The 19,971-nt window shown below is 41.9% G+C and overlaps 1 protein-coding gene across 2 annotated transcripts; it reads left to right on the forward strand.

Moving 5' to 3' along the window:
- Nucleotides 1-4,749: 4,749 nt before the first annotated feature.
- Nucleotides 4,750-17,386, forward strand: arhgap19 (Rho GTPase activating protein 19). Of its 2 annotated transcripts, none has more exons than XM_080759373.1 (11): nt 4,750-4,827; nt 5,802-6,070; nt 7,319-7,399; nt 8,233-8,442; nt 9,548-9,774; nt 10,499-10,591; nt 11,792-11,857; nt 12,527-12,748; nt 13,311-13,421; nt 13,575-13,685; nt 15,170-17,386. In XM_080759373.1, the coding sequence occupies exons 1-11, from the start codon at nt 4,784-4,786 to the stop codon at nt 15,230-15,232; spliced, it is 1,497 nt and encodes a 498-aa protein (XP_080615499.1). In that variant the 5' UTR covers nt 4,750-4,783; the 3' UTR covers nt 15,233-17,386. The 2 variants fall into 2 exon arrangements, with proteins under 2 accessions (XP_080615499.1, XP_080615500.1); XM_080759374.1 differs by having other exon boundaries at nt 4,751-4,827; nt 5,810-6,070.
- The last annotated feature ends 2,585 nt before the right edge of the window (nt 17,387-19,971 follow it).

The following is a 19,971-nucleotide window of genomic DNA, read 5'->3' on the forward strand; positions in this document are numbered from 1 at the left end:
ATTAATTGCAATTAATCACGCGATTAACTACACAAATCATGCGATTAATCGCGATTAAAAGTTTTAATCGCCTGACAGCACTAATATATATATATATATATATAACTGTACATCGCATATTTCGACACTACTTGTTTTCTTCCACTCTACAGGAGGAAACTGATGACAAAAGATACAAAAAGAGAGAACTATGACTATACGAAGCGGTTCATTTTATCGTCAACTTCCACTTCACGTTGACATCCGTCCAGTAGATCATATCTGGAGATGTGCTCATATCTGGAGATGTGCTCATATCTGGAGATGTGCTCATATCTGGACATGCGCTCCCGGTGTTACTGTCTCCTACTATAGGGTTACAGCAGCACCATGACCTACAAATTTACATTACAATTTAGGCATTTAGCAGACACTCTTATAATCCAGAGTGATTTTACAGTAAGCAATAGTCAAGTTTTGATTATGACTGATGTCTGGATAAGGAGCTGGGCTGACTCCTGGGTGAGGAAGGGTCTAATTCATCAAACGTTATAGAGTGTAAACCTACGAGATCGAGTGACCGCTGTAATATGTGCTTTGAACGAGAGCTGACTGTCCAGGCCAACACCAAGGTTCTTGGCTGTTGGAACTGAAGTTACCAGGGCGTTAGCCTTAGCTGGGAAGAAGAGAAGCTCAGTCTTGTCTTGGTTCAGCTGCACAAATTCTCACAGACGTGGGCCCTGACAGTAAATCTAGTCAAGACAAAAATGTGTGTGTGTGTGTGTGTGTGTGTGTGTGTGTGTGTGTGTGTGTGTGTGTGTGTGTGTGTGTGTGTGTGTACGTACATACATACATCAAATTAGCCAATTGATCACCCCTAGATCTCCAAATATGGAGCTGGCCTGTTCTAACATCAGCATAGACTCCATATTTTGGGCATGCCTGACAAATAACTCCATTATACTGTATGGGCATAACAGCGACACAGACATAATAACTGGGTGGGGCATGCATTTCCAACTTGCATCGTTCCAAGTAGGCCAGCGCCCGCAACGGGCACCGCTCTATAGTTCCAAAAAAGACACACCCACCTGAACCAACAATTCTTTCTAAACACAATGGCATGTGAACACAAAAAAACTATACTTACCTCGGCCTAAACATAGCACAGGAAACTGCAAACGACCTGAGAGAAAGGGCAAGCTAAGGGGGCTTCTATGCCATCAAAAGGAACATTAAGCTATAGACATCCCAATAAAAATCTGGTTAAAGATATTAGACTCTGTCATAGAACCCATCTCCCTCTCTGGTTGCGAGATCTGGGGTCCCCTTGCCAACCATGCAAGAACCTGAGAAATGGGAACACCAAACCGAGACTCTGCACGCAGAACTCATTATAAAGATAAATAAGAGAGCACTGACATTTTATAACCTGCACCTAAAAGAAAGTAACCCAGACACGCTCAATAACATAGCCCTAAAAAGAACCAGTTTTGTAGGGTGGGTACATTTCAAAGAAAGTATAGGTCAATACAAACTGCTAGGTGATGTTCTATCCTACTGTAAATGCACCACGTCTCTATGTGTCTGCACACGTGTGTGTGTGTGTGTGTGTGTGTGCGTGTGTGTGTGTGCGTGTGTGTGTGTGTGTGTGTGTGTGTGTGTGTGTGTGTGTGTGTGTGTGTGTGTGTGTGTGTGTGTGTGTGCGGTTGTAATGCACGTAATTCAAGAACCGTTTGCCCCACCGACTTCTAATTCGACACACGCATTCCACACCCCCGCAGGGAGTGCAGCAATATCATTTACAAAAAATGGCATTGCGTTTTCATGAGGGAATCTGTGAATCTGTGATTCATGGGGACCATTTGTAGAAGTAAGTTTTTCATTTACAAGTGGCAAGTCGTTTGATCATGTCACACAATTTAGGATAGTATCCCTGTTCCTGTCATTGCTATAAGGTTGCCCTGGCGCCGTGACCACCAGAGCTACTTGACATGGTGCAATATCAATTTAGGGCACAGAGTAATAAGTACATCACTGATGTACGGTAACTGCTCTGGTGAAGATGGTTACTATGATGATTATTTTTGCGACCATACTGTCGCAAAACTGAAATAATAATACAAAACTGAAATAATAGTTGGTGGAGCCAAGGAAGACAGATTAATAGTCAGCACCCAACTCCAATCGGTAATTTTAAACACTAGTCATGCGTTGACTCAATGTCACCATGTCAGCCTACTGTCAACTCAAACATTTATCATGGGTAATTCAGCAGGATATAGAAAAACGTGTATATTCATTCATCTTCAGTAGAAAAACCTGCCTTGCCTTGCCTTGCCTTGCAATACCCTACAATCCTGTATTCATTTCTTGATTTTTACCAGTGCCATTTGTTTTGTTTCTCTTCTATTATTATTATTATTATTATTATTATTATTATTATTATGTTTAGCTTTTATTGTTGTGAAGCACTTTGTGACTCTGATGTCTGTGAAATGTGCTCTATAAATACAGAATAGTTTTCAAAACTTGAAAAACTTGCAAGCCTTAAGATAAGAAAACACAGACTTGCATGTGCGAATGGAGCACACAAGTATTATTGAGTATTTCCCTGCAAAGACCTTCTGCTGAATAATGTAATGTTAGTAGAGAAAGAGGATGAAACTATAGCTTTGGCGATGAAGCCCATGCATGGGTCCCAAATATCAGGGTGGCACTGTAGAAAATAGTGGCCAAGTGAGAGGCATTCAACCTGGAAATTGAAATGATATAGCGGCCGTCATATGTGTTATTTATTGTTACATAATATGTAACTGATCATGCAAATGATGTGCTTTTGCAACTTTATTCTTTTTATATTATAAAAATAATAAAGTTGCAAAAGCACATAATTTGCATGATCAGCCGGTCTATCATATGATTCTAAAGTAAAGGGCCCCAGCATGATAATCATACTACAGTACCAGACCCCCATACGGTCTGTACACAAAACCATAAACAGTACTGATGTGCATCTCATATTTCGACACTACTCGTTTTCTTTCATTCCAAAGGAGGAAACAGATGACAAAAGATACGAAAAGATCGAGACTAAGATACAGTAAGAGTTCGTCGAGGCCAAAGGTCAGCTTTGAAGTATAGTGAAGGAGCTATACCTCCATTTTAGTTGGCAGAAACTAAAACATGCCAAGTAGTCTACTCAAACAAACCCTCAATCTACTGATTCGAAGCTTATCCATTAGGCCACGTGGTCCTCAGTATAACACGTACGACGGCTGGGTTTCCCAAAGGACATTATGCGTAGGGAGTGGGCGTATGGTTCTTCTCAACAACACACCCTTCACTGTGAATATAGATATTCCGTGCACATAGATGTGGATGTGGTATATGCATGGTATAGGCCTGAGGCCTGGCATGGTAGGCCTCAGGCCTGATATGGTAGGCCTCAGGCCTGATGCCTGCTATGGTATTGGCCTCAGGCCTGTGTTTTCATATAGGCCTACATTTACCTTGCCAACATCACTTCACCTCTGAAATTTAATGTAATGATATTTGGACTGCTGGACAGCTGACAGTATAGGCTATTAGGCTCTCTTCACTCTTAAAACTAAACATGTTTGCTTAATTTCAAAGTTTTTATATTTAAATGAGATGAAGAAAGTCACCACTCACACCACACATTTCACTGCGAATGCTTTTTACTACTGCCACATGTCAACAGGTGTGTGTAGGCTGAAGAGGCTTTAGGGAAACAGGTTTGTTTTTTATGTATTCATGTATGGCTGTGCTCTAGTCTGGGTTGTCTATTTCTATGTTGTTGTGTTTGCCAGTGTTTCCCAAAAAGGTTAGGGTTAGGGTTATACACATTGCTGGAAATGCAATGAAGAGCATATTGGATGTAACCTGAGATGGGGCAACAGAGAACCCAGTGTACTGAGTCTCTTCTGCCCCCGTCTGGCGGAGTCAGGTTATTGGATGTACATTCCATTAAGATTAACTTAATTGGAGAGTTTTGCAAGTTAAAGATGCACATGGATTCATTCTAATCTGTGTTTGGTGGCATAATCGTGCTGGATAATGTAGTGAAGAGCATATTGGATGTGCATATAAAGACAGTTTTTGCGAAAGAGTGATGAATAATCTGTAGTCTGTGGCCAATACGGGGATCAAACCCGCAACCCTGGCATAATGGCATTTATATAATATTAGCACCACGCTCTGACTGAATCTCCGTATTTTAACTTTTTTCATAATGAATGCCCTACTTTCATCATTCTGTGCCAACAAATGTAACAAAAACAGCCGATCTACGAGCCCAAAATGTTGAGCTTGTAGATTGGAATCCTAAATTCTTATTTCTTTAATACCATTTTTTATTGAAATCCTGAAAAGTAAATGCATTTATTTTAGTTATACTTTTTCTGAACTTAAAATATAAATACATTGGACATTAAAAAAAAAAGACAAATCTTGTAATATATTTGATTAAGCATTAGCATTTCTATAATGCATTCTTTTGATAATGCATTTTTGATTATTTGATATATAATATTACATTGAAATTAAATGCACTACCGTGATGCACCACATTCGACCATGGGGGCATTCGACACATTTCATGCACAAAATATTGTTTTCCTCTGGGACGAGGCCAGTGAATTCAAACAGACCAATGGGAGCACGGCATATGCAGACCTCAGCTGTCTGACCCCGCCCCTCTTTGATAACCTTCCAATCACCGTCTTCTAGGTAGGCCGGCGTTCGGAGGACAACAGCGGCGCATTCAATTTCAAACCCGAGCATGGCTGCCGACAAAGATATCGATGAAAACACACACAATAGACGGTAAGAAAATACTGAATATAGGTGTATATTACACAGTAGTGTTGTCGTGAACAGACGTCAATGCACGGCGCTAGGTGAACTTGCAACTGAAGGCTGAGAGAGTGATAAAAACGTGTATAAATGTAGCTTTAGCTTAGCTTATCTGTCAACACCAGGGCTGCACATGACAGCTGTTTCCTTGTCAGTCATCAACATGGAATAGAAGTTATTCACTTATTGGTAAATTTAATTCATGTCAGGTATAACTTTGGTTAACATGGGTGCAGGTATAATTACAGGAATGTTTTCCTCACATGATCGTGAGCTAATGCAAGGTCGGATAATAATCATAATGTTATCTGTGAATGTAAATTTGTTTAGGTGACAAAAAGTAAATTATGTGCTAGCCATTGTTGTTCACATGACGCTCGTATGACAGACTCATGTGTCAGGGTTAATTAAGTGCTATAGGCTAACGCTAATCCCAACATTCTGGGGGAAACATTTCCCCCAAATAGCCGATCTACAAGCTCGCAATGCCTTGTTAGCTTGTAGATATCATGTAGACCTCTGCTGTCTGCGTGGCTTCCCCCAGTCTACTCCACAGTTTCTCATCCCTTTCTCATCATTTATTCCACTGTACTGGACTTGTGTTTACATTAAGGAAGTATTTAGACAGGTACATGCGTATCTTGGTGGTGTAGCAAATCTTGTGGCTCATGTAAAGCTCCTTGGGTACTTATAGAATAGCACTATAATACATTTGAGAGATTTTGGTGTATAGGAGAAGAACAGTCCAAGTATAGAGGCAACTCGGGTCTGTCTTGCTACGTCTGTAGGGTTTAAGTTATTACAAGTACACGTACACCAATACAGTGTGGACTCAACTCTAGCTAATATCATGTTTGTTGTGTACACGGTACACGCACACCATATTCGTCCATAACATTACTAGCTAGCTACATGCTTGTCTCTGTGTTTGTGCTCATGTTTAGGGGTACAGTGTGCAGCATGGTTATCAGCAACGATGTCGAGACACCCAGTTCCTCCCGTCCCGGCGGCCGGCCCACTATTATCTTCAATCCGGATTTCTTTGTGGAGAAACTGCGCCACGAGAGTCCCGACGTCTTCCTGGAGTTGGTGCTCAGTAACGTCACGCGCCTCATCGACCTGCCCGGGACGGAGTTCGCCCAGCTGCTGGGAGAGGAGAGTCCCAAGGGGAACGGAGGCTTCTTCCGCTCTCTGAACTTCCTCAGACGCAAAGGTACAGCAATAGTAGAGATTTGCCGAATTCCCCTGTGGAGGTTCCAAATGGACCCTTACATGCCATTTTGTACACTCTCAGAGTTATGGGGGGTCCTCCTTGCAATGAAAGACTTTGAGAACCACTGACTGATCTGGGAATATAGATTAACCCATTCTGACCTGAGATCAGATTCATACGAGGTTTCCACTGGACACACACTGGTCTGATGAACCCATTCTGACCTGAGATCAGATTCTAAAAATGTCGTTCTTCGATTTTTCAAAAATAGCAGACCTACAAGCTCGTAGCGCGCCACTCGGTGGCGCGATATGAGCTTGTAGATCTGCTATTTTTCAATAGCTAAAGCATAACATGATGCTAACACCAAAATGGGTGCCAGGTCAGAATGGGTTAAAAAGCGTTAAAAATGCATATAAAGCGGTAGTGCAACATCAACCGACGCATTCAATTTCAAAATACAAAATAATTACTGTATATGACATACTGTTTCATCATCACGTGATAAAAGATGTTGTATGGGAGATTGACAGCTTGTCCAACACGGGTATCGGTATTGAAACGACTCCAGTCAGCAGACCAGAAGGATGCTCATACGTAAGGGATAATGTATGGCTGGGTGGTCATTGTATTTGTTGATAGATAAATCACTGACTGGGTGAATAAATTGACCCAAAAGTGACAACAAAACAAAGTATTCCCTTGCTTACGGTAATGAAAGCATCCCAAGTTGGCCCCGCAGAGCGCAACGAATCGCTTCGGACACAAGGAAGGAAGTGAGTGTTGATCAAAATGGAATACATTTTCGGGTACTGCATCGTCTTATTTCTCGCTTCAAATGTTTTCCAAAAATATTCTTGAAAGAATGTTTATTTAAATGACGACGTGTGTTGGTTCACATGGCTGTCATGTTGGGTAGCCTACAGCATTTAATCCAAGCAGCGTAGCAGGTGCTCTGAGCCTTTGATTAGATTTAGACATTGGTCTGCTATATAGCGTGAATATACGTAAGTATATAATATTTTAACAAAATTATCCTTAGAAAATGCATTAGTTGGTTTGTCATGTCCTATGATTAATTGAAAAGATTAGAATTTGTGTTTTGGTATCAGCCATGTCCCACAGTCAACATGTAAGCATGATTGTTTATAAGCTGCAAAGAAACCTGTCAGAACTGCAATGGAATGTGCTGGTTTTTCGTTCCTAATTTTGATGTACTCTACGCTCTTCTTTCTGTCACTGTCACAGATAAGGGGATCGTATTTGGGACACCTCTGACAGAAGGGAGCATCGCACAGATCTACCAGCTAATCGTTTACCTCAGCAAGAGTGAGTATCGGTGTAGTCCAGTGAGTCAAATTTCACATCATGTTGTCATTTCACCATGTGTTGTTCCATATTTGGCGCTGCTCTGCGGCGACACGGGTATAAGGGCCATGCCTGCATGTCTAAGACAAATGTCTTCCCCGGGAGACAAATAAAGCTTGAACTTGCTTAAACATTATTCCTACAGAGATTAGATTTGACTCTTGACTTTTAAATGCTATGATGGACCACTTTATTTTTCTGAACAGCACTAAGATTTGCTGCATATGTTACATGCAGCCCTTCGCTCTGTCAGTCACGCCGTCAGTTCATTACGCCCCGTGACATTGCGCCTTGTCCATTCAAACTCTAGACGGGCCCGCCCCAAAGTTATTAGTGCAGCCGGCGAAAACTAGAGCTCTCAACAGGCCCAAGCTGACCTGTCCTGACATTCCATATATGTCCAGACCTCATCAAACTGTCTGGATTCCGGTACCAATAATCAACATAAGATACTATGGCCAAATCACCCCATTAATTAACTTTAACTTTAACTCTACAAGCTCATAGCGTGCCACCGAGTGGCGCGCTACGAACTTGTAGGTCTGCTATTTTTTTTAAATCGAAGAACGACTGACATTTTTAGAATCTGATCTCAGGTCAGAATGGGTTAATCAGACCAGTGTGTGTCCAGTGGAAACCTCGTATGAATCTAATCTCAGGTCAGAATGGGTTAATCAGATGGTCTGAGTTTATTTCCCCCCAAAACCAGACACATTTTAATTTAACCTTGTTGGCATTTGGTTCTGTGAATGATTGACACACAGCAGTACCCACTGACCCTTGTGTCCATGCAGACCTCCATATGGAGGGTCTGTTCCGGGTCCCAGGGAACAGCCTGCGTCAGCATGCCCTGAGGGAGCTCCTGAACAGCGGGGCCGACGTGGACCTGGAGTCTGGCCTCTACCACCCCAACGACGTGGCCACTCTGCTCAAGACCTTCCTGGGAGAGCTGCCCGAGCCCGTGCTCTCCCACAGGCACTTCCATGCCCATCTCAAGATAGCCGGTGAGTGACGCCGCCGCCACACGGGCTACGTTTTTTTTGTGCTTGCTTCACTTTTTCTTTACAGAGCTCTCTGTGTTATTTGATATTTGCGAATGCAAATATCACTTACACTTACTATGAGACCTAGCAGATCATGTCTGTCTGTCTGTCTGTCTGTGTGTGTGTCTGTCCCGCTATACGTCCAAATAATATATGGAGTGTGTTGCATCAGCAATCACTCAGCTCCATATATGGGCACAAATAACTATACTGTAGGTGCAGTACGTCTGATGTGATGTATTCTAAATGTATTGCATTGTTGATGATTGATTAATTAATTAATTAATGATGATTTATTAATTCCCAGAGGGGCAAATTAAGTTCTCACCAGCACAAAAAAACAAATGCAGATATTAAAAACTGTCCCAAATATGTTATGTTAACACCCGCAGCTTTTGTTACATCATGGTTGCCGTGCAGAAGCCTTATGTCAGACAGTCCTTGTTACTATGCTTCAAATGCACCATACATTTCCAAATGACACTCGGGCTGTTTTCTTGGCAGCTCTGGATCAAGGTTCAGCCAGATCACACTCGGGAGATATGGAAAGAGAAGGTTTAATTATTTGATTTGTGCTCTCCTTTGTCACTGAAACCAATTTGCCAAACGCTCTGTGCACTTGTCATCTTTAGCAATTTAATGTCAATTTACAGATTAACAGACCTTTTATGCATGATGAGTCCAAGCCGCTTCTTTTCACCTGACGGGGGAGAGGTTCCCGTTTTGGACGTAGCTCGTGGAAGGAACACGTTATTCCAACCAGTTCCTTTCCCCTCCCATCAGGCGCCCCAGCTGGCCAGGGGGAGGCATGACTAAGCAGAGTTGAGAAGAGTTGAGGTCCTTTCAAACGGCCAGCCATTTAACACGACTAGTAATTCATTTTCAATGAGACCTGCGTTTTCCCCCCCCCCCCCAAAGTCTAAGGGCGACTAGTAGACACTAGACAGTAACGCTAGGCATTTCCTCAACAAATTAGGCCATGTGTTTGATTGAACTGCCGATGTTCAGGTGCTTAATTGACACGTGAAAATGATGACTGTATCCATGTGTCATGTCCGTCCTCCAGACATGACTCTGCTGGATGAGCAGGGCATCAAGACGTCCGTGCCCAACAAGGAGCGTCAGATTGAGGCCTTGCAGCTGCTCTTCCTGCTCTTACCCCAGGCTAACCGCTCACTGCTCAAACTGCTCCTGGACCTGCTCTACCACACTGCCAAGCAGCAGGACAAGAACAAGATGTCTGCATTCAACTTGGCCCTCATGTTCGCCCCGCACGTCCTCTGGCCTAGACATGTAAATGATATATTTTGTAATAATGATTGGTGTCACTGTGGATGCTTTTTTGATAATGACTGCCTAATTTGCTTTGCTGTAAGGGTGTGATAAATAATGATGACAACAATGACAATAGTTAGAAGGCCAATAATAAGACTTAATATAGTACTTTCGAAACCGCTGCTTCCCATAACATTTATTAATAATCCAAAAAGATGAATTATGCCAGACATGAATGGAAAAGCAAAGCATGTGTGTTCTTATAGAACTTTCAGTTCAGTTTTTTTTGTACTCCTTTTGAGTGTCCCTTGCTCATGTCCTGTCCGATATCTGAGATGCTCTTTTCCATCTTGTTCCTCACATATTCTATATGGGGTTTCCAGCTATGGTCTAGAATAACTACCAATAATTTGTTTTCATATACTCTTTCTATTTTATTATCTATAATCAACTGGATATCCGTTTGTATCTGGCGGTTTCCGAATTCCATACATTTTGTTTTACTTAGAATCAAACCAGAGTTTGTATTTAATCATTTCTGCTGTTAAGACCATCATGAGCTTTCATGCAAAAGGTAATTCAACAATTAAAGCAATACAAATGTATATTTTAAAATATATATATGCTGTGTGTTTTGTAAACAAGACTTTAGTTTGGTTATTGTCTATATGCATATGCTGTACATGTGCATAGTGGCCTGCGTTTGCTTCTCTAACCACTGTTTGGCCCTCACACCCTCCAGATGACAGCTGCCGACCTGAAGGACAATGACAACCTGAAGAAACTCAACAATGGAATGGCCTTCCTCATCAAACACTCCCAGAAACTCTTCAGGGTAATTATTGGACTCACTCACGCACGAACATACGTCGCACGCGTGTGCAGTCTTGCTCGTCTGTATATATCTGTATTTTTATTTTTTGCTAGCTGCTCGCAAAGCGGCTGGTTGTTGATCTACCCCCTAGTAGCAACCTAGTGGAGACTTTTTGATCATTAGCTGCCTCCTAAGCCAATGGGAGACTTACCCATGAAACCATTGTCTGAACGGCATAAAAAAAACCCATAAAAAAAACATACTCTGAACGCAGCAATGTGAAGCTGCATACTCTGAATGCCACAACGTGAAGCCGTGAGCTGAGCCATACAAACTGGTTATAGCTGTTCATAAACGAGAGCTTGTTTTTTTTTCTTTTCCTTTCTCCATTATCAAATGGTTATTCTATCCATGCGTTCCAATTGGGGAGATCCTGAATTTCAGCTTCAAAAACTAAATGAACTGCCCCCAGTTAATTGGCACAAAAATAATTCATGGTGCGTGTACGCGGGCAAACATTTTGTGGGTCCTTGACATGAAAAGTTTGACAACCACTGATACAGCAACAGAGGCTTTTCAGAAAACTGTTAGGATTTAGAAGAGCTTTCTTGAATCGGCCTCAAGTCAGGTTAATAAATGGGATAGAACGCTCACCCCCTCCCTCCTAGCATCTGGATACAGGCCATGTGGTTGTTTAGTGTCCCACTGGGAGTTTGATGTTCCCCACTGCCTTTTATGCAGGTGCCAGCTGTTAGGCCAACTTAACGGGACAGAACTAGAAAAAAAGTGCCCCTCGGGTCACAGGTCTCCACGAGGCCAGGTCAGGTTATCGTGGCCTCCTGGTGGCGCTGTCATAGGCCAATGAAAGCAACTAAACCACCACCTCTCCCCGTCTCATGCAAGTAATTGACAATATATAAAGTCACAATGCCACATTTGATGAGGCAGTATTGCTTTGTTTTTAAAATACGTTTTCTTTTCTTAATTTCCTGAAAAATAAACATTTTTGGAGTTAGGTGGTTTCTTCCCAACAGCAGAGATATACTTAAAATTTTAGTTTTTGATTTTTATGTTGTTTTTTTAACATTGCTCTGTGCAGCACTTTGGAACCTTGTTTTGAAACTATATAAATAAAGTAATGAATTAATCATAATCAAGAAGGAATGTTACATGCATTATTACTATGGATATGAACGATCACCACCTATCTGTTTCGTTTAGGCTCCAGTCTACCTGCGGGAATATGCAAGGATGCACTTCGCTGGAACCAAGACCTTCCAGACCAAGGTTAGGAGAAGGCATGGATTAAAGGTCTCCGTCACCACAACGGATTTCAGTCATGATTTCAGCACGTTGCACACCGACAATAGCATATCTAATAATTCACAGGATTGCGATCACTATATTGCGCCACAATTAGACCTTGGAATATATGAAAGTGTAGTGCTAATTGTCACCACCAGAGAGCAGTACTAGAACACTGTTATGGTACTAAACATTGCTGCAGACAGCAAAGGTTTTCAGAAAATATGTCTATGTTCGTTCACATTTGTTGTCTGAAAATGAAAAGAAAAACGTACTGTAGCAGTTGCATATCGTTGATGTCGGGCGGAAACCATAATATTTCAACTAATAATACTCAACTCTACTTCATCATACTGCAGTCTCACACAAAAGTAGCAGAAATAGCCTGTCTACAATATGGTAGCTATTATTTTTCTTTACATTTTATGTGAAAATGTTTAAGTGTGTCTGTGGATGTTATATAAATATCGAATGAAAAGTAAGAAGCTTGTGACTAAATAATAAGTACATTTGTTCTCAGGTTGTTTCTCTCCATTTGCAACGTGACGGTATGTTGAAAAGTGTGTTTTCAAACACTTTTCAGTGGGGAAAATCTTAAAGATTAAGTAAAAAAACCCAAAGAAAAAAACACCCTATCTCTTCTAACTTCAGGATGATCTAGAGCTGTTGGCTGTGAGTAGCCCATGCTCCCCCATGCGGCGTGTGGCTGCGGGCCCTTTGAAGAGGCCTGCTGAAGACGTCGCTGAGGGGCCCAGTTGTTCTGGCCACCAGTCCCCACATCCCAACCATACCGAGGATGCCCTCAAAGAGCTGTTCGTACACATCAACCACAGCATGCCGGACTCTGCCAAGAAGAAGAAACTGATCCGACAGGTATTTCTATATATGCGAACCCTTATCGCTATCACCACCATCATTATCATTTCTGCTCGTCCAAAGTAATGCTACAGTAGATTATGCTTTTTAAATGTTAATTAAAACCGGGAAAGCGATCTGTCATTTTAGAGTTACATTTTTTACGTGAGGTCGATTATTTTTTTCCCGTGCTCCAACATTCGTGCCGATCAAAGTCAAAGTCGTACGATTTGTCACACACGTTACTGCAGTGAAATTTGTCCTCCGCATTTGAACCATCTCTTGGAGCCGTAAGCCGCAGCCAAGGAGCGGTGAGCTGCAGCCTTGCCGCGCTCGGGGAATCATTTGATTAGTAAATTTGACCCACCCCAATCCAACCCTTTGATGCCGAGTGTCAAGCAGGGAGGCACTGGGTCCCATTTTTACAGTCTTTGGTATGACCCGGCCGGGGACTGAACTCCGACCTCCCAGTTTCAGGGCGGACACTCTAACCACAAGGCCACTGAGCTGGTGCCGATATTCGTTCGGGAAAACGCACCCTTAAGTGTAAATGTAATAACTCTCCCTCCCCTATACCCAGCTAGCCAAGCAGAACCCCAAAGGAACACCAACTGAAGAGGATAACCTGTCCTCCCCATCCTCACGCAAGAAGCAACACCGACGCACACGTTCCTTTGGTGCACTCATGAAGGTACGAGGCTTCTACACTGTAGGACGTCAGGGAGATGTTGATCGTTTTGGATGCTTGTTTGAAACGTTTGGGCATTGTAGATATTGCACATACTGTGGGCAGCATCGTCTACTGCGCAAACACTCATGTGAACGTGTGTGTGTGTTGAATTAGCGTAAGAATCGTGGAGAGCAGCTTACGATAGAGAGCAGGAGCAGGCATGTCTCTCCAAACACCATCGCCATGGAGACGAGAAACCCTGGAAAGGAGAATCGTCTGCAGCCGGTGAGCCACTTTCAGCAACATGATCACTAATGATGTTTATTGAAGTTTTGTAAATGCCATTACAAAATGTTACACATTTCAATTGTGTGAGATTTATACATAGCAAGTGATTCTTGGGGCAGATCCTACAGTACCGCCAGCAGTGTATGGCTGCAGTTCAAAAACACACACACACACACACACACACACACACACACACACAATAAAAACATTGGTTTTGAATAAGTAACAGTCCACTAGATAAACACATGTTTTAGCCTCTATCACTGGTGGTAATATTCTTGCTGTGGTGATACACTAGTGCTGAATGTATCCAAATGAAAGTTATTTACTGTAACATAACCTGATTACCGGACACTCGTGTCATTTTTCATGTTCTTCTACTTTTCTTTTAACTGCCCTTGTGTTTAGACAGTCTGACATCAATGGTTTATAGCCCCTGTGAAAACTATTAGGACGGCTATTTCTACGTTGCAGCTATCATTTATTTGTACAATCCATTACCCTAAAAAAATGACTAATGACCTAACCAGCTGGTAATTGTATATGTCTTTTCTTATCTATATAAGCTGATGACTACTAGTCCATTGAATACTCCTGTATTGAGGAAGGCAGGACTGCTAGTGGAGTCTACGGTAAGACTTAGCTACTAGTATCACCGCCAAAACTAAATTATTGGAACAATAATCAAATCTGATGGCTAATAAAAAAAATTGTACCTTGGGTATTTCCCTCAACGGCAATGTATAGTATACATTTCCAACTTGAGCATTTGTCTTTGAACAAGGTTGGGATAGTGAACTACTGAACTTGTTTTTCCACAAACCAATATCCTTATTTATTTGGAGAGCCAACGCTCAATTTAATACCGTATATTACCAATTAACAGCCCATGCGCAAATAACGGCCCGGCTTCTTATAACAGCCCGGGGTCCGAATCGATTTTGCATAATAACGGCCCGGGCTACTATTTGGTAATATACGGTAATTAGATTAACATCAATGTCAACAAGGAACTACCCCCGGTAAACAAATTGGTGTTTCCACTGGGAATTCCCTGCGATGTGGGGAATGAGTGTTTTCTGAGCACACAGCAGATGCGGCTGGCAGGCATCTCCCTTGGTGTTGGTACACACAGACAACCATTCTGTGAACCGTCAAGGGTCACTGATTTTTGCATCCTTTTGTGCCCAGACAACCTCCAGTCCAGTGTCTGTGAATTCTTACCAAAGCGTCCATAGCAACTGTTTTTGTCAGCTTGAGGTCCTACAGGTTAACCGTGCACTGCGTTCAGCCATGTAGTTGGTTAGTTAGTCCCACGCAAACGTGTCACGGTGTGTGTGTGTGTGCGTCTCAGTGCTACAAAGGGGTGAAAAGAAAAAGTGCTTGTTCAACCTTTGAGTGAGATATGTTTTTCTTCTCTCTTTTGTCCCCCTCTCGTTCCTCTTCCCTCCCACCCCCCCCCCCCCCCCCTCTCCCCCCAGGAGTCTTCTTCCCCTTACGCTTACAGGATGTGTTTCTCTCCAGCCCAGGAGATCTCGTTGTAGAGTCACGAGTCCTCCTCCGTCTCCGGAACTGGGCAGTATTAGTTTTTATGTTCATCCAGTGATGCTTTTTGTCTTTTTTTTGTCTTTTTTTTTAAACTTTTTTTGTTATAAAACTTTTATCGGCACCACACAGTCATACAAACAAATCCAAGGCGGGCTTTTACGTGATGTATACTCCCGTCATATGATGTGAGTCATGCACTGAAAATGGCTACAAGCTCACAGTCACAACGCGTGCCATTGGATGTTTTTGGTGTGTGACTCCGTCATGCTGAAAAAGGCTTATGTAATTCTCCTTGAACACTACTTGTAGGGTGTCTTGTACAATAGTGCAAATTTGGTTACTGGAGTGTGGCAACTGGCAAGTGTAACTGTGTATTGCCCTAAAGACATGACAATACAAATCATTAATTTTGAGATGATTGCCAGTCCAATCTTAGTTACTTAATATTTGGGGACTGAGCCATGCAGACAGATGTAACTCAGGCCGTGGTTTGGCTGGCTGTGGCCTGTGCGTGCCTTTTGTTTTGTTTTTTAAACTTGAAACATTCGATGTTGGCTACTGTATCTATGACCACTAGCTTGCTGAGCGCCTTCAGCATTTTGTAGTGTTTTATTTGTGTGTGTATATATGTGTTGTATAGTTTGTTTCAGTTTTTATGTCTTCACAGCATTTTGGTACACTTTTGGCTCTGTTACAAAGGGGTTTTAGTTACTCTTGTATGTGTTAAACTAAAGCATATGCATTTGAATGAGCAATCAGGTTTTTTTCATGACTTAATAATTTGTTTTGTTGTTTTGTCTTCACTGTACAATGTTTTTGGTACACTTTTGGGCTCAGTTACACATGGATTTTTGGGCGGATTTTTTTTAAATCTTTTGTATGTGTTAAACGAAAGCATATGCATTTGATTGAGCATTTTGCTTTTTATGACAAATGATATTCCAGTTAGTCCAGCTATGTTGAATTTGGACTTACTTACACACTACTATGTGTTGCGGAGATGTGAAGTTAGCTTCTCAAGGGAGCTCTAGGGAGCATAGCAGAGCTGCAGGTCTTAATGTCTTTCTCTCCTGCTGTAACAGGAATACAACTTATTTAGCTTATTGTTATTCATTATACTCTGACATGCTTTGTTACAGGCCAGTGGTTGGGATCCCTGGATATGTGAAAGGTTATATTTTGTGGGTTTCATTCCTGGGAGCTTTTATCTTTATGTTCTTTATTTTTATTTTTATCATTTATTATTTCCAAATGGACTGGAAGCGATAACACTTTTAAAGTTGAGAATTGCAATGTTACTGAAGGGTTAAGGAAAGTTTGTAAGAGTGTAACCGCTGGGTGTATTTGTTTTGGTGGCGATGCACATTGACCAGTAGTCGGTTATGCCCTATTATATTATACTTCCACAAATGTTTGCATCATGTCCCTGTAAACTGTATGACAAAATATACATGATAAACTTACTACAGTACATGAAGTATTCTGTAATGAGCTTATCTAACAAAGGGAATATCTTGCGAGATCTGGTATTTCAGAAACGGGACTAATTGATGGAGCATGTGCAAAATGTATCGCATGTTTTGCTCCATTGCACTTATATTATTTGTCAGATTTGATGTAACATTTGGTAGAGAACATTTGTATTATAGGCCAGGGGTGTTTCCATCACCTGACTTAACTGATCTTGGTTCATCATTTTGTGTGGAAAGTATGGATACACTGATACCACTTAACCATGGCCAATATCTGTTATTCTGTTCTGAGAGTACTGAACGTAAAGATGGAGTCGGGAGTGCTGTGATTTTTTGTACTTTTTCTGTTTTGTATGTGTCTATGGATTTAACATTACTCTAATAGGTGTAGTTATAATTATTCAAATGTCTTCTCTGTGTATTTTTGGTTTCTTCCTGAAAGCTGAAAGCCTTTGGTCAAAATGCCCAATTTTAGTGACATCATAACCCTAACCCCTCCCGCATTATCATACAATAACAGCTGTGGGCGAGGCTTAAGTTCAGGTGGGTGGTGCTAAGGTGAAAACCAGGTATACTTAATGAACTGGTGGGTGTGGCGGCTGTGGCCACATACAAACATAATTTTAACGCTTTCTGTACACTTTTTTTCTTCCTCCTAGTATAATCATAGTACCTGATGATCATTGTATTTTAGGCGGGGGGGGGGGGGACCACAGCACTCCAGCACTCCATCTTTAATTCTTTGCTTATATTCCATTACCAATACTGTCCTTTACAAATCAGATTTGCATTACCTTTTCATTAAGCCTGAAAATAGCCTGCATTGTGAGAATGTAGATCAGCTATTTTCGGCAAACGACTGTTGTATGACACACAGGCCGCTCGGTATCTAATTCTTATTTGCAAGGATGGCCTGGAGAGTCTTTGACATTCATATTTTCCCAGGTATTGGCTCAGCGTCTGGTACAGGTATTGGTGTTTTCCTGTTGAATTGAAGAGTTTGTGGATGTAGAAATGATGGGTTTGTTGAAAGTGATTGCATTTTGTGTGTCATTGCAAGTGCAGATGGATTCTATTTCTTACAGCATCTGTCCCCGTTGGGTTTTAATTGAGTTCTGTTCTCAATGATTATTTTCATTTTATTATCTTATTTCATTTTCAACAAAGCCAATATCCTCATGGTGCTTTGTATTTAACTTATTGCAAGGTAGTTTGGTTTATCTTGCCTTTCAAATTTTAAATCTTGCTTTGTAGACCATTGGCCCAAAGTCAGTGATAAAACCTCAGTGAATTGTTCAAAGGTTACTTTCTTCTTAGGTTATTTGCCATTTCTTTTTAGAAATGCACTTATTATTCTTCTTCTTAGAAATGCATCTTGCAGCAAATGCCTTTGCTGTTACAGACCTGTGAGGGGGTCAATTTGGAACCCAGAGGGTCCCTGGACCCCACTTTGAGAACCACTTAGTTAGGCTAATATTCACAGTAAGCCTGTGTGTCTTCATAGGGCTCCACATTAATGTGATGCAATGAATTGTCCCCTATCCCCTAACCTTGAGTGTTACCTATATGGCAACGTTGAATCTATGCTGGATATATGTCATTACTCATGTCACGGAAGTTTCTTATGTTATGTATGTTTTCTTAATACAATAATGTAAATACAATTGCCCCTTTTGCGTGGCAGTCTCCTTTTGGATTAAATGCACGTTTTGACACTGGCCAATGTGGATATCTTTCTTTACTGAGTTTCTTTCATTTTAAATACACTGTTAAAAAGGTACCCGGCACCTTTTTCTACATGCATTTCATCTTACACAAATTGGATACACAAATTTAAAGCCTAACATGGACTGTGTGTAGGTGGGTTGGTTGACAACATTTCCCAGCTCAAAATGATGCCCTGCCGCATTTAGTTCACTTGATGGCGCTGTTGTATAATAGAGAGGTCTAATTGTCTTCACCCTTGAATCTGAACGGAATCAAACTGGCTTGACGCCCCTGAGTTTCTCCCCTCTCCTTGTTACTCCTAGATGCTCTAGAATCTAGATTGCACCACACCGCAGTTTCTTGGTTCAGTCCGAATGTATAAGTTTCCTTAGCTCTGGTCCATAGCTTAAGCAGTAGAAGGCTATGGACCAGAGCTAAAGTCTCCTGTGAGTTTCAGTATCGGCAGCATTATAGCATCTCGAGACTCGATCACATGTAATTAAACGTCTCTGAATGAACGCTTGCCCCGCTGCTGTGGGGTTCCACATGCAGACACCCCACTGAGCCCCTTTGATTCCCACCAAGCGCACTGCCTCTCTACTGCCTGCCATTATTGTGGTGTATTGCTGGCGCTGCTTTTGTAATTGCTCACAGTGCAGAAACTAGGCTGGTGTTTTTAATCATCTTGTCTCTTTGACTCAGTGTTAAGAGCTCCAGCCAGCCGAGTGGGAGAGGAGAGGGAGCTCCCTGCCTCCCTCCCCGTCTTATCCGGTGCCGTGATGATCATCACTGCATCTGTTCAACTCTGCTTCCACTTCCAGCGCTCGACCCGACACAGACCATCCCATGGCCCGGGCGGGCGGACACTCAGCGATTGGCTCGTTGGTTGTCAAAAGGGCAACGTCCAAAATTGTAATGTGACATAATGTAATCTCTGCGGCAGTGCATGCAACTTGTCTTGATTTTATATACTCTAAACTAAGCCGGTCTTGATAGGGTTTTATCATGGATGTGCAATTGTGCACTGTCTGATTACATTACACTCCGTCGGTTGTACAATGTGGTATTGTGGTCCATATAGTCTACAAGTTCACAAGGCATCGTGCCGTGATATGAGATTCAGTGAAGTTTTCTTATGAGATGCTTCTCTAATCTCATTTGCAGCCAGCGGTTGCCCGACAACCAACCAACCACTGCCCAATCAGAGCCTCTGGCTCTCCCTCCGGAATCCGGACTATGGCATCTAGACTAGAGGGAACCCAATTCGGACCAATGATTCACGCATTGTAAATGAAAGAGTCGCTCCCTCACATGAGGATGCAGTTATAATTGGTGGTGCCCCCTTCCGCGGCGTGTGTTGTGAACGTGGAGGGTCCCCCTGGATATGTCAACATCTACGTCTTTCTTTGTTGCAGGTTATCGCCGAATGACTCATTCAATTCAGGGAGGTACAAAAACAACCGGCCAAGATTTGCCTGTGGACAATTAATTTGTTTTGCATCACGTTTGAAGGTCATCGTTGATGTTGTCGTGTGCTTTAATTATTACAGTTGATA

This window comes from Protomyctophum bolini (assembly GCF_963924005.1).
Source record: "Protomyctophum bolini genome assembly, chromosome: 3".
NCBI lineage: Eukaryota > Metazoa > Chordata > Actinopteri > Myctophiformes > Myctophidae > Protomyctophum > Protomyctophum bolini.

Bases quoted from the DNA above. Each gene is read 5' to 3' on its own strand.
- arhgap19 (XM_080759373.1), top strand. From the start codon at position 4,784: ATGGCTGCCGACAAAGATATCGATGAAAACACACACAATAGACG. The intron at 7,400-8,232 runs GTGAGTATCGGT...GTGTCCATGCAG, and splicing joins AATCGTTTACCTCAGCAAGA to ACCTCCATATGGAGGGTCTG. The intron at 11,858-12,526 runs GTTAGGAGAAGG...TTCTAACTTCAG, and splicing joins CCAAGACCTTCCAGACCAAG to GATGATCTAGAGCTGTTGGC.